This window comes from Mauremys mutica, chromosome 3 (assembly GCF_020497125.1).
Source record: "Mauremys mutica isolate MM-2020 ecotype Southern chromosome 3, ASM2049712v1, whole genome shotgun sequence".
Taxonomy (NCBI): domain Eukaryota; kingdom Metazoa; phylum Chordata; order Testudines; family Geoemydidae; genus Mauremys; species Mauremys mutica.
In genome coordinates this window covers 28,081,755-28,093,814 of record NC_059074.1, presented here as the reverse complement: position 1 = coordinate 28,093,814, position 12,060 = coordinate 28,081,755, and the positions used below count along the sequence as shown (strand labels likewise).

General features: G+C 41.0%; 1 protein-coding gene across 1 annotated transcript in view; it reads right to left on the bottom strand.

Moving 5' to 3' along the window:
• Window positions 1-12,060, bottom strand: part of NBAS (NBAS subunit of NRZ tethering complex) — a 363,078-nt gene that overhangs the window by 183,056 nt on the left and 167,962 nt on the right. Inside the window, exons 37-38 of the mRNA XM_045011210.1 lie at window positions 11,712-11,825; window positions 10,381-10,504 (exon numbers count right to left, since the gene is read on the bottom strand). Coding sequence (XP_044867145.1) covers window positions 10,381-10,504; window positions 11,712-11,825 — 238 coding nt within the window. The remainder of the gene's footprint in view (window positions 1-10,380; window positions 10,505-11,711; window positions 11,826-12,060) is intronic.

Sequence of the window (12,060 nt, the reverse complement as noted above, 5' to 3'; positions counted from 1 at the left end):
ATGAATTCTGTAGTGTCCACTTTGATTTTTGTAATCTCCTCAAAACCAATATTCAACCCACTCAACCTAAATATTACATTTTTAAAACCCACTCTCGGTTCCAAGAATCACCTGCAAACTTTTGTAAACACACTTTTATAAAACGTGGATCAAACACTACAATGAGGAATTATTAATCTGCCAAAACCACATTTACTTTCTCAATTATTTGCAGAGCAGGAGTATGATTTCACCAAAATATATAATAGTGACAACCCCTGCATGTCTAGCACCCTGCCCCTTTTAACAGCCTTGTTGACACTTAAAATTTAGGTCAACATAGCTTTGTCTCTCAGGGGTGTGAAAAAGCCATACTCCTGAGTGGTGTAGCTATGTCTACCTAACACCCATTGTAGTTGTAGTTCGGTCAACAGAACAATGCTTCCATCAATCTAGTTACCACTGCTTCGGGAGATGGAGTTCCTACAATGACACCTGTGTCTACACTACGAGGTTATGCTGACATAGCTACAGCACCACAGCTATGCTGCGATAGTCCATGTAGTATACACATGGCCTAAAAGGAGATTTGATACACTCTGATACTCCCTGATCTAAAACCACTCCTGTGGGCTCCCTACCAAGAGGCCTGTGTATTTCAGCCTCTTCTTGTGAGCTCCTCATCCCAGGGGAGTGGGATTGCTTATGCGGTTACTTATTTACAATGAAAAAGTTTGGAGGACTATTTGTAATTGCAGGTTGTCACTGGACTTCCATCTGGCTGTGGTTCTCCCTCAGCCAGATGCAATAAGCAAGTCTTTGGATGCCACGTGACCACAGAGGTTGCTCAGGTGGAACCAGGCCACCAGTAATAAGACTACAGATGTGGTCATCACTACCTATGCTGATAACTTGGCTTCCAACAAAAGCTTCTAACTCTGGCAAATTATTTTGGCTAGACTCAACATGTCCTGGATCCTGTCTGAGTCAAGATATCTAACAGATCTCCTAACATAGTTACTATTAAAATCTGAATGTTGTTGCTTTTGCAACTAAGGTTATTTGCAATGTTCTCTATGTTCAGGGCAGGAAATACAATGGTAAGGCGAATAACTTGCATAGGAATTTGTTAACATTTTATTGATGTTCTCTAGCTGTAGAAAGGCTCTTTTCTCTACGGAAAAGGATAAATGGACACAAATCAGACATTAGGAATGGCAATATACAAAAACCTGTAGGAGAGCAGTTCAACCTCCCTGGGCACACAATAGCAGATCTTAAGGTGGCCATCCTGCAGCAAAAAAACTTCAGGACCAGACTTCAAAGAGAAACTGCTGAGCTTCAGTTCATCTGCAAATTTGACACCATCAGCTCAGGATTAAACAAAGACTGTGAATGGCTTGCCAACTACAGAACCAGTTTCTCCTCCCTTGGTTTTCACACCTCAACTGCTAGAACAGGGCCTCATCCTCCCTGATTGAGCTAACCTCGTTATCTCTAGCTTGCTTCTTGCTTGCATATATATACCTGCCCCTGGAAATTTCCACTACTTGCATCCGACGAAGTGGGTATTCACCCACGAAAGCTCATGCTCCAAAACGTCTGTTAGTCTATAAGGTGCCACAGGATTCTTTGCTGCTTTTGTAGAAAAGCTGGTATTCTGGGTATTTTTTTTCCTTGAGAACACTAATGAAGCCAGAACCTGCATGACTAATCTTTGGATCTTTTTCAAAAAATTGTCCTTAATGAGCCAATTGTCCAGGTACACAAACACTATACTCCTACGTAGTTAGCCACTCGGTACTCCCAAGCATTGTGTGAACAACCATGGCACTAACACCAGGACAAAAGGCAATCTTTTATTCTATTCAGGTTCCTGTACTGGGCCCACCAGCATGGTCCCCAAGTGCTTTCCAAGACTGCATTAAGCACTTCAAAAGTTTTTTTCTTACTTAATTGGCCTCTCAGAGTTGGTAAGACAACTACCACCTTGCCATGGGGGAGGTGTGTGTGTGTGTGTGTGTGTGTGTGTGTGTGTGTGTGTGTGTGTGTGTGTGTGTGTGTGTGTGTGTGTGTGTGTGTTCCATTCTATGCATCCGAAGAAGTGGGCTGTAGCCCACGAAAGCTTATGCGCAAATAAATGTGTTAGTCTCTAAGGTGCCACAAGTACTCCTGTTCTTTTTGCAGTATGACTAGTGACAGTAATATGCTGTTTTTTCCTTATTTTTCCCCTTCCTTTTCCTAATGGAAAAGTTGCATGTGGATTTACAAAAAAATACATTATAGTATACAATATATTTTTATACATATTGTGCTATATATTTTTATTAGTGAAGGCAAGGTCAAAGAAGCTTGCCTTGAACTTGGACTGGAAAGTGGTGAGAACTGTGGTTGTCCTTAACTCTTAAGGAGTGGGTTCTGCAATCTTAGACTAGCTCCTGAGAATAAACTAATCTGCTCCCTTACTGGAAATCTGAGATACATATGGATATATCACCACCAGATGTGAATTTAAGCATCTTCATAGTCCAGTATACCTAATAAGTAGCCTTCTTCAAACTGCCATGATTGCTCCCAAACACTTCACTGTGAATTTTTCTGTAACCCAATAAAGATGTAACCCAATCAGAAGTACAGAATTGGGCTATAACTGTTTTCTGGGTCATCTGAAAGTAACTGAAACTAAACCTCTTCCCATTTGCACCCACTGTCAATGTCTGAGTGATGCTCTTCTTAAGACAATGAATTTCCTGAATTCTTGGTTGTTGAGTGCATTTGAGAGGAGCAGTTTGGTGGAATTCCTCTGAAGTGGATCTTCCATCTCTTTTGATAATTCTGAAGACATCTGTTGTCAAAATAATTTGAAGTCATCAGGGATAAAAAGTCTATAGTTTCTCTTTAAAAGATAGATTCGCCTCCAAGTATGCTATAAGCCTTGAAACTTGCTCCAGAGCTCTTAAAAAAATTAAGCTTTTTTCTCATTATGGACAAAAAACTGTCGTAGGAACCCTTAGGCTTCTGTGCAAAAAGAGATCCTGACCTTCATGTACATCTTTGATGGTGTTTCTTCACTTCCTCTCTCTGAATGCATAGACAGACAATAGATCCAAACACTGTATCTTTATCCTATCTGAGCCATTCTGCACAATGCCGATGCAATTTTAACACCAGCTGGGGCTCTCAATTCTGGGTCTCAAAGTGGAAGCCTTCAGAAAAATAGAGAAGGTATAGGGGAAAGCTTGGAATGCTTCCAGGCTCTGCTTCCAAGATTGTTCAGTGTCATCTAAGTGCAGCTCTTCACCAAGTCAACATTAGCACTGTTTGAGGCACATCACACAATAGTCAAGGCTGTACATTTATGATCCTTATAGCAATTCCTAATATTATCTCTCATTATCTGCAAAGGGCTCATATCACTGTGGTATCCAACCCCACCTCAGAACACTCTTGAAGATCCTATTGAAGTCAGTGGGCATTTTGCTATAGACTTCAAGGGGAATTAATTTAAACTAAGAGAACAATGTAACTTTTCTGCAGTCAAAACAGCAAGAATTGGAATGAGTGAAACCCAAGATCACTGCAAAAAAGTATTGTGTAAGGCAAGCATGAGCACCTTGAAAACCAAATACCTCTCTGAAAACAACAACATGAGAAGTTTAATTTCGAAGAAACATTCACAGAGGGAAAGCGGCCCATATTATTGATATAGAAATCAATGCCCATAAAAGAGACTGGATAAATAAATACCCTTATCTTTACCACTCTGTGTATAACATCTATCTACAGATCTATCAAGATCTCTACTCCTCCCCCTGAACTGACAAGATTCCTATCCTTCACCTCCTACAAGTTTTAGATAGACAGACAGATCTGAAGAGTTGCAGAGTTCAAATCTATTCAGTGACCTATTGATAGACCAGAGACATAGAACATATTTTTTTCAATAATCTTTGACTTTATATATAAAATTATGTTTTATGGAGCTGATTAAATTACTACTCTGTTCTATTTATGTTAACAATTGCTGATTTAGACTTTTACCAAAAGTAATGTGCACAAATGTCTGTTTGCCTGCACATATTTATTAACTATATAGGGCATCAAAGGCATCATTTTTACATAAGAGACAAGCATCTTTCATACAATGTGTTGTTATACTGCAACCGCTGCTAATATTGCTGTGCACTAGACTTTGTAGCTAGAGAAGTGAACTGGAAGCTCATTGTAGGCAGGGGCGGCTCTAGCTTTTTTGCCGCCCCAAGCATGGCAGGCAGGCTGCCTTCAGGAGCTTGCCTGCGGGAGGTCCACTGGTCCCGCGGATTCGGCGTACCCGCCGCCGAATTGCTGCTGAATCCGCAGGACCGGGGACCTCCCGCATGCATGCCACCGAAGGCTGCCTGACTGCCGCCCTCGCAGGGACCGGCAGGGCGCCCCCTGCAGCTTGCTGCCTCAGGCACGCGCTTGGAGCTCTGATGCCTGGAGTCACCGCTGATTGTAGGCTATCAGGCTATTTCACCAGCTGAGGAAGGGAAGCAATGCCAAGCTAAACCCACGTCTGTTTAAGGTGCTTGCCTCAGTTTATTAGTCAAACACAAAACCATAAACACTACAAATAATAAAGCAATTAAATTGGCCTACACTGGATTTCCCGTGCCTCTACTTAGCAGGGGAGACAAGAAGTGAAAGGTATGCCCTGTCTGTGTACCCAGCTTCCTCCTCCTTAGATACTCCTGCTGAATCATATGACAGGCCAGGAGCCCTTAATTCTTTCCAGACTGCTATGCTACCTTGTCACACACATAATCAGCTAGTTATCGACCATTACCCTAATTCCTTTTCAGAGTCACTGCTTGAACATGATACAGTGCCACATCCTGTAAATATGGCCTATATTCTTTATTCCTAGCTATATGAGCTGACATTCAACTGTATTAAAATATGTTTGATTGTACCCAGCTTAACAAGCAATTCATATTGCTCTGTACAAGTGATCTGTCATTATTTACCACTCCACCAATCTCTGTGTCATCTGCAAACTTTTACAGCAATGAGTTGGTATTTTCTTCCAAATCACTGATAAAACCATAGAATAGTGTTTCGCCTATGAGTAATAACTGTGGAACTCCACTAGAAACACATGGATGTTTCCTATGGATGATGCCCCATTAATAACAAAAAAGATGAGGTCTATCAGCCAGTTTTTGTAACTATTTTCATGAGCTAAATTTATTTTGTACAAAAAAACCCACCAATCAGAATGTCATGTGGAACCAAGCTAAATACCTTTCAAAAGTCAAAGTAGATCATGTCAATGAAGTTATCTATATCAACCAAATCTGTAAGCTCACCCAAGAACAATATTAATCGACATCTCAGCTTCTCATCTGGACAACATGCTGTATACAAACCAAGAGTAGTAAGTTTCTTTGTGTCTTACGCATATGATACAAACACAAATACACATGCTGTGGTGTCCCTTTGTTCCTGGAAATATGCAAGGTATTGAAATATATGGAAATCTTGTATCTGAAGCATATAAAATATTCTTATTAGTTTCAGATACCTTGCAATATGGTTCAGATATATAGGGAAGAGGGGTTGGTATGCCATTTACACATAACTTGTGTTAATTGCACTCAGGGATAGCTCAGTGGGGGCAGGGATAGCTCAGTGGTTTGAGCATTGGCCTGCTACAAACTACGCCTATGCTCAAGGCCCCCACCCCCACCTGGCAGCCAGAGCCTCAAGCCCCACCCCCCCTCCACTAGGATCTGGAGTTTGTATAGCATGTTGGGTAGGCCTCAGAATGGAAACGGTTGAGAGCCTCTTTTTTAAAACATGTAGCACCAGACCCAGGTTTATAGCAAATCTTATTACCATATTTAATGTGTGTTTTAATACTGACTCATGGTAAGACATAATTCATAAATCGTGCCTACTGATACAGCCTACAGAACTCAGCACTGAAATGAGATATATTTGATCCCTGAAGGTTCACATGTACCTCTCCTCATATCACTGTGAGAATTCTTCTAACTTGCTCCAACCAGTCCCTCCACCCTCCAATACAGCTACACCTAACACAGTGCATGCAGATAGACTGCATGCAGAGACATGCTGCAATTAAAATTTGTGGAACACAACATGAACAATGACATGTTCAACATGAACAATCTCACAGCACTTCATCATGCCTATTGATTATGGCATCACCCTTATTGAACTATTCCCAGTAGCTATTGCCAGCTAGAGAGGGACAGAGTTAAGGTTGCAATGTGGTTCTTATTTGCCTTTTAATTGTTTAATCTTTAGAATCCACATTTTCAAGCTTTTATCCAGAACCATAAGGGCTAGAAGCCTAATAAAATAAAGCCGAGTTTCTCAATCACTAGACTCTAGAAGCTAGAGCTTTATGAAAAAAAATGAACTATTGTGTGAGACTCATGATTAAATTGTGAGAGAGTTGGCAAAACTGTAAATTCACTGATTACAGGAAATGAGGTTGCAGCTGAGTCTTGCTACTGAAAACGAAAGGTCTGACGGAGCACACTGAGTGCCAAATGGAAGGTTTGCAGAACAGAGAATTTAGCTGGCTCCAGGACGATAGCAGAGAAGTAGTGCCCACAGCATAGAGGAGCAGTACAGAAGTTACAACATAGAAACTCTGTCACGTACAGAGAAGAAGCACTGTTTATCTGGAAGCCAGATAAAGCATTTGGAAGTGGAAAGAAAAATAAAAGCAAATTCATGTGGACTAAGGCATGAATATGGGGGAAGTGACAATAGGATAGAAAGGAAGGAAAGATACAACTCTTCTTTTGACATTACCATACTCAACACATTTTTCAAATAGTTTCCAGGGGATTCACAACTTACAACACATTCAGCTCCACTGTTATTCATTTACATTTAAATGAAATAAAGACAATATCTAAATGGCCCTGCCCTCTGGAGCCAAAGAGTGAAGGTGGGGCCTATGAAGAACCATTACAATTCCAGTCATGTCCAAAGTAAATAAATAAAACCCAACATAATCCTAAAATTTCAGTCTAAAAGTATCCAGTGACTTAGAGAGAGCCAGACTGAAGTTTATAACTTGATGTCAGCAAGTGCTCTGGGTCACTCAGGGTATGGCTACACTGGCGAGTTGCAGCGCTGGAAAGCCTCCACCAGCGCTGCAATTAGTAAGTGGCCACACCTGCAGGGCACTTCCAGCGCTGCAACTCCCTGGCTGCAGCGCTGGCCGTACACCTCACTCAGCATGGGGAATAAGGATTCCAGCGCTGGTGCTGCAGAGCTGGTCATCAAGTGTGGCCACACACCAGCGCTGTGATTGGCCTCCAGGGTATAAGGATGTATCCCAGAATGCTTTTATAAATTACTCTCTTTGTTTTGTTATGCAGCCTCTCTTTGTTTTGTTGTGAACTCCGAGCTCCGTAGCTCCATTGATCCGTTGATCCCAGAGCTGTTTATCTACAAACACAGCTCCTGTTTGCTGTGATCAATCTGTGAACAATCAAATGAGATAATGAGGCAAGCAGGGAGTGAGTGTTTGCTTGACAGAAACAGCGGGAGCAGAGGGGAGAAAGGGAGTCTGTTGGCTGCAGACTGTTTGCAGTTAAGAGTTAAGGGTAAGGGATCGGGAACATGTTCTGATTTTTCAAGTCAGGAAGCTAACACACAGTGTTGGCTCCAAAAATCCACTCTCTCTCTCTCCCCCTGCTCCCTGTCACACTACGCCCCACCCCACCCCCCTCTTTTGAAAAGCACCGTTGCTGCCACTTGAATGCTGGGATAGCTGCCCATAATGCATCACTCCCAACAGCGCTGCAAATACTGCAAATGTGGCCACACACCAGCGCTGGCCTTGCACAGCTGGACGACCAGCGCTGCAACTACCAGCGCTGCAGATTTGTAAGTGTAGCCATACCCTCAGAGGCTTGTTTAAATAAACACCAGCCCTGCTAATAAAGCCTTGCTTTAAACACAGGAATAAATACTTTCCAATCTCAGGTTGTTCCTCTTTCAATACAAGAAACGCTGGCACAACATCTGGAAACTAGTGCTGTTGAAGCATGTAAGATAAAACAGGTAGATCAACAGTAAGGACTAAATCTAAAACTGATGTTGCATTAAGAGAGCATGAAGGGAACCAACCTGCCATCCTCCTAGTATGATCATTGTTAATTACTTTTCATAACTCATGGCTTCACATACACCTCTACCCCAATATAATATGGCCTGATATAACATGAATTCGGATATAACGTGGTAAAGCAGCGCTCCGGGAGGGGGACGAAGGGTGGGGGGACGGACTTCGCACTCCGGCGGATCAAAGCAAGTTCGATACAATATAACGCGATTTCACCTATATCGCAGTAAGATTTTTTGGCTCCCGAGGACAGCGTTATATTGGGGTAGAGGTGAATTAAGCTGTTATCAGTAACTCATGGAAATAAATCAAACATCCAGAGCTAGCCAATTGTATACCCTTTACACACCCATGAATATGCCTTTTAACTGCACAATAGTTCCATTTTTCAGTTTAAAATGTATGGCTTATGGAGAGAACTTCACTTTAAATACTTTACTCACATTTCATGGGATCTAATAGACTAATTTTTCATGCCAGAACTCTCCAGAGTAAAGCATTAGACAGACATCTTCCTTCAAAAGGACACTAACATCATATAAATATTTAAACAGTTCATTTCTTAAACCAGTAGGAGGCAGCTAAAGGGAAAAAGATATATAATCATAGCTAGGGGAAAAAATTGCAAGACTAATATGAGAATGTTTCACTTTTAAATGACACACCCAAGGCAGGTGAGGGTACAGGAAGGGACAAGCTTTTGAGCTTCACAGAATTCTTCTTCTGGTCTGGGGAAGGTAACCAGAGTTTCTAAGCTAAATAGAAGTTGGGAGAGGACTGTTAAACATATGGGGTTCACACATACTGTAGCACACCACTTAAGTGGGCAATTAAGGGTTAGCAGGCAGTAGAGTGTGCTACAAACTGGTTTAATGAGCCTTAAAACCAGTGTCTCTTAAGTCCACAGCTTTTAGTGTCTAGCACAGCTATGGATTTAAGTTCCCAGGTTTGTCTTTTGAAAGCATTGTGCACATTTCCTTTGAGAACAAGGACTGAGCAGTCAGATATGGGGTGATTGCTTTGTGAAAAGTGTTCACCTGGGGTGACAGGGTGTTTTTGTCTTATTTTTCTGTGAGAATTTATCTGAGAGTGTAATGATTGTATGGCTTCACCCATATAGTGGGTGTTGGGGCATTTGATGCACTGAATGAGGTACACCATATGTTGGGATAGGCATGTGTAGGATTCATGGCTATTGAAAGGTGTTTTGTGGGGGTAACGATCATCATAGCAGTGGAGATATGTCTGCAGGTTTTTTCCATCTGTTGTTCGGGCAGGGTCTGGTGCCACTTTGAGTTGGTGTGTCCTGGTCTGTGGGGAGATTGCTTCTGATGAGCGTGGCGAGGCCAGAGGGTTGTTTGAAGGCCAGAAGAGGGGGTTCGGGAAAGATTTATTTCAGGATGCGGTCCTGTACGGGTTGTAATTGTTTGATGATACCCATATGGATTCCAGTGTAGGGTGCTAGATGACAATTAGGGATATGTGGTCATTGTTTTGTCCCCCCCCAGTATTGAAACAGGTTCTCCGGGGGTATCTGGGTGGCTCGTTCCATGAAGCAATCTATTTCCCTGGTGAAGCGTCCTTTTTTAGTGAAGACAGTTTTAAGCATGTTTGAATTACTCTCAGTGTAATCCCTATATAAATTTTAATTTTGGTAAAGAGACGTTCTAGGGAATCCAGAAATTTTAAATACGAACTATGCACTAAATAAAATAGTGGGGGAAAAAACCCTATAATTCAAAGATCATTTTAGCAAAGTGGCAAAGATATGAACTCTAATTGCAACAGATGAACATACCTATCTGCAGATTATCTGATGGACACTTTATTGCACTCCACTGCTTCTCAAACTGTATCTATGGACCACTGGAAGCGCGCGGCTATTTCTGTCACAATGGCCAAGCACCCATGAGCCTTCTAAAAGTGACACTTCTACAAGTACTCCTGTTCTTTTTGCGGATACAGACTAATACGGCTGCTACTCTGATTCCTGATTACTGTCAATCTAGAACTCTCTTGAGATTTCCAGACACTTTTCTGACCTACTACCCTAAACAAAACCATCCTTTTTTTTTTTGCACCCTTCAAGGATTTGCCTCTTTTGATAGATTTTTTTCTTTGTTAGAAATTAAACCATAATGAACTTTGTAGAAAATACTAAAATATCACTTTCAAACACTATATTGAATAAATGAAAATCTACAGTATATACACACATTATATTATAAATAAAACAGAAAACAATGTACCTTCTGTAGCTGGAAATAGGTCCTCTCCTTCACTTTTAGTTTCTGCTAATTTTCCTGTTCTCAGCAATACTTCTGCAAAACTTTCTGAAGAATTGTGTTGGAATCCAGTATAGGCTACTTCAGACTAACAGAAAAAAAAAATCACAGTTGCATTGTTTAAAATATCCTCTTTAAAAAAAAACAACAATTCACGTTTTGTAATACATTACTTTAGATACAATGATATAATTTAGTTCCCTTTTTTAAAATTCTAGATAGAGATCTTATGCAGCAATAGAAAACCTAATAATTCTCCTGTTAACTTGCTTTTTCCTGTTGACTTAATATGTAAAATGAAACCTATCATACTGGTTACGATAAGCATTGTGAAATGTAAACAGACAGTGTAGATAATGAAGTATTTTCCAAAACAAATGAATGTTGCTTTACCTGTCTGCCTAGCTCTCCTATGTAAAGCACACATTGGGTAAGTCAACACCAAGCAAGCTTCATTTGCATGTTAAGTCAACCCAGGAATAAGAGAGACAATATGGCATCAGCACACAAAAGAACAAATAGCAGGGAAGAAGAATTTTGTCTGGGGGGTATACTTCAAAGGGATACATTTCAAAGGTTTTTTCTGGACTATGAGGAGGATGAAAGGGAACCCTTGGTGATCCATTTGACTGAGGAACACTAGCAGCAGAGGGGAGTGATTCATGTTAAATCTGGATCCTGATTTGAATCAGTGAATTGTGCAAAAGGGCTTTGAGGGTGAGAAAACTGCTTTAGACAAAGAACTGTAGCTTGCTAGTTATGTTTGGTCTCTTAAAAGCATGTTGTACTTTTGTTTTATTTGTAATCAATTCTGATTCTACTACCTTTAGTCAATATGAGTTAAAACTCTATCTTTGCTAATAAACTTCTCTTTCTTTTATCATAAGTAGATTTCTGTACTGTAATAGTAAGCAAAATATGAATTCTTAGTTGAATCAAACAAGCTTGTGTGCACTGTTTCTTTGGAGACAGCAGACTTGGTCATTATTGTGAGGTTCCAGTGACAGGGGCTGGATACCACATGGGAATGCTCTTCCAGGGGGCTTCGGAACTGGAGTGCACTAAGTGTTACCTGCAAGGTAAAGTAAGGGCCGGCATAATCCTGAGAAGTTTGTCTGTGATTGCTAACAGATCGGGGTGTGAAGCAGTTATCACCGAGTTTAGCACCAGCCAATATCTCTCTCGCTGAGGTGGGGGAGAGTTACAAGGTCACCCATAGTTTTGAGCTCCTCAAACAAGTGCACAGTCTTCTTTCAATGCTTCTATAAGTGTATTTTAATGCATCTTAAACTTACTTCTGCAACATAGGAATCAACAATGAGAGATTCATAAAAGGGATGACAGCTCTGCTTTTCCACTGCAGCATCGGCTCCAGAACTGCTTTTTAATACATCTCCAAATTCTTGGCCCTGGAAGGAATAAGCAGAATTAAGCCCAGTGTGGTACTAGTCGACTAGGTGCCAGCTCATGTCAGAGCCCCAGGCCAATTCATTTGTGGACTAGTATAGATCAAAGTGATTGCTAATTGCATAAGAGTGTATTTGGAGTTTAAACTTCATGAAAACTGATGGGATGTTACATGCATTGTTTTTACTTATCTGTACCGCCTTATAATAGCAAACATTTACATTGTGTATACCCCTG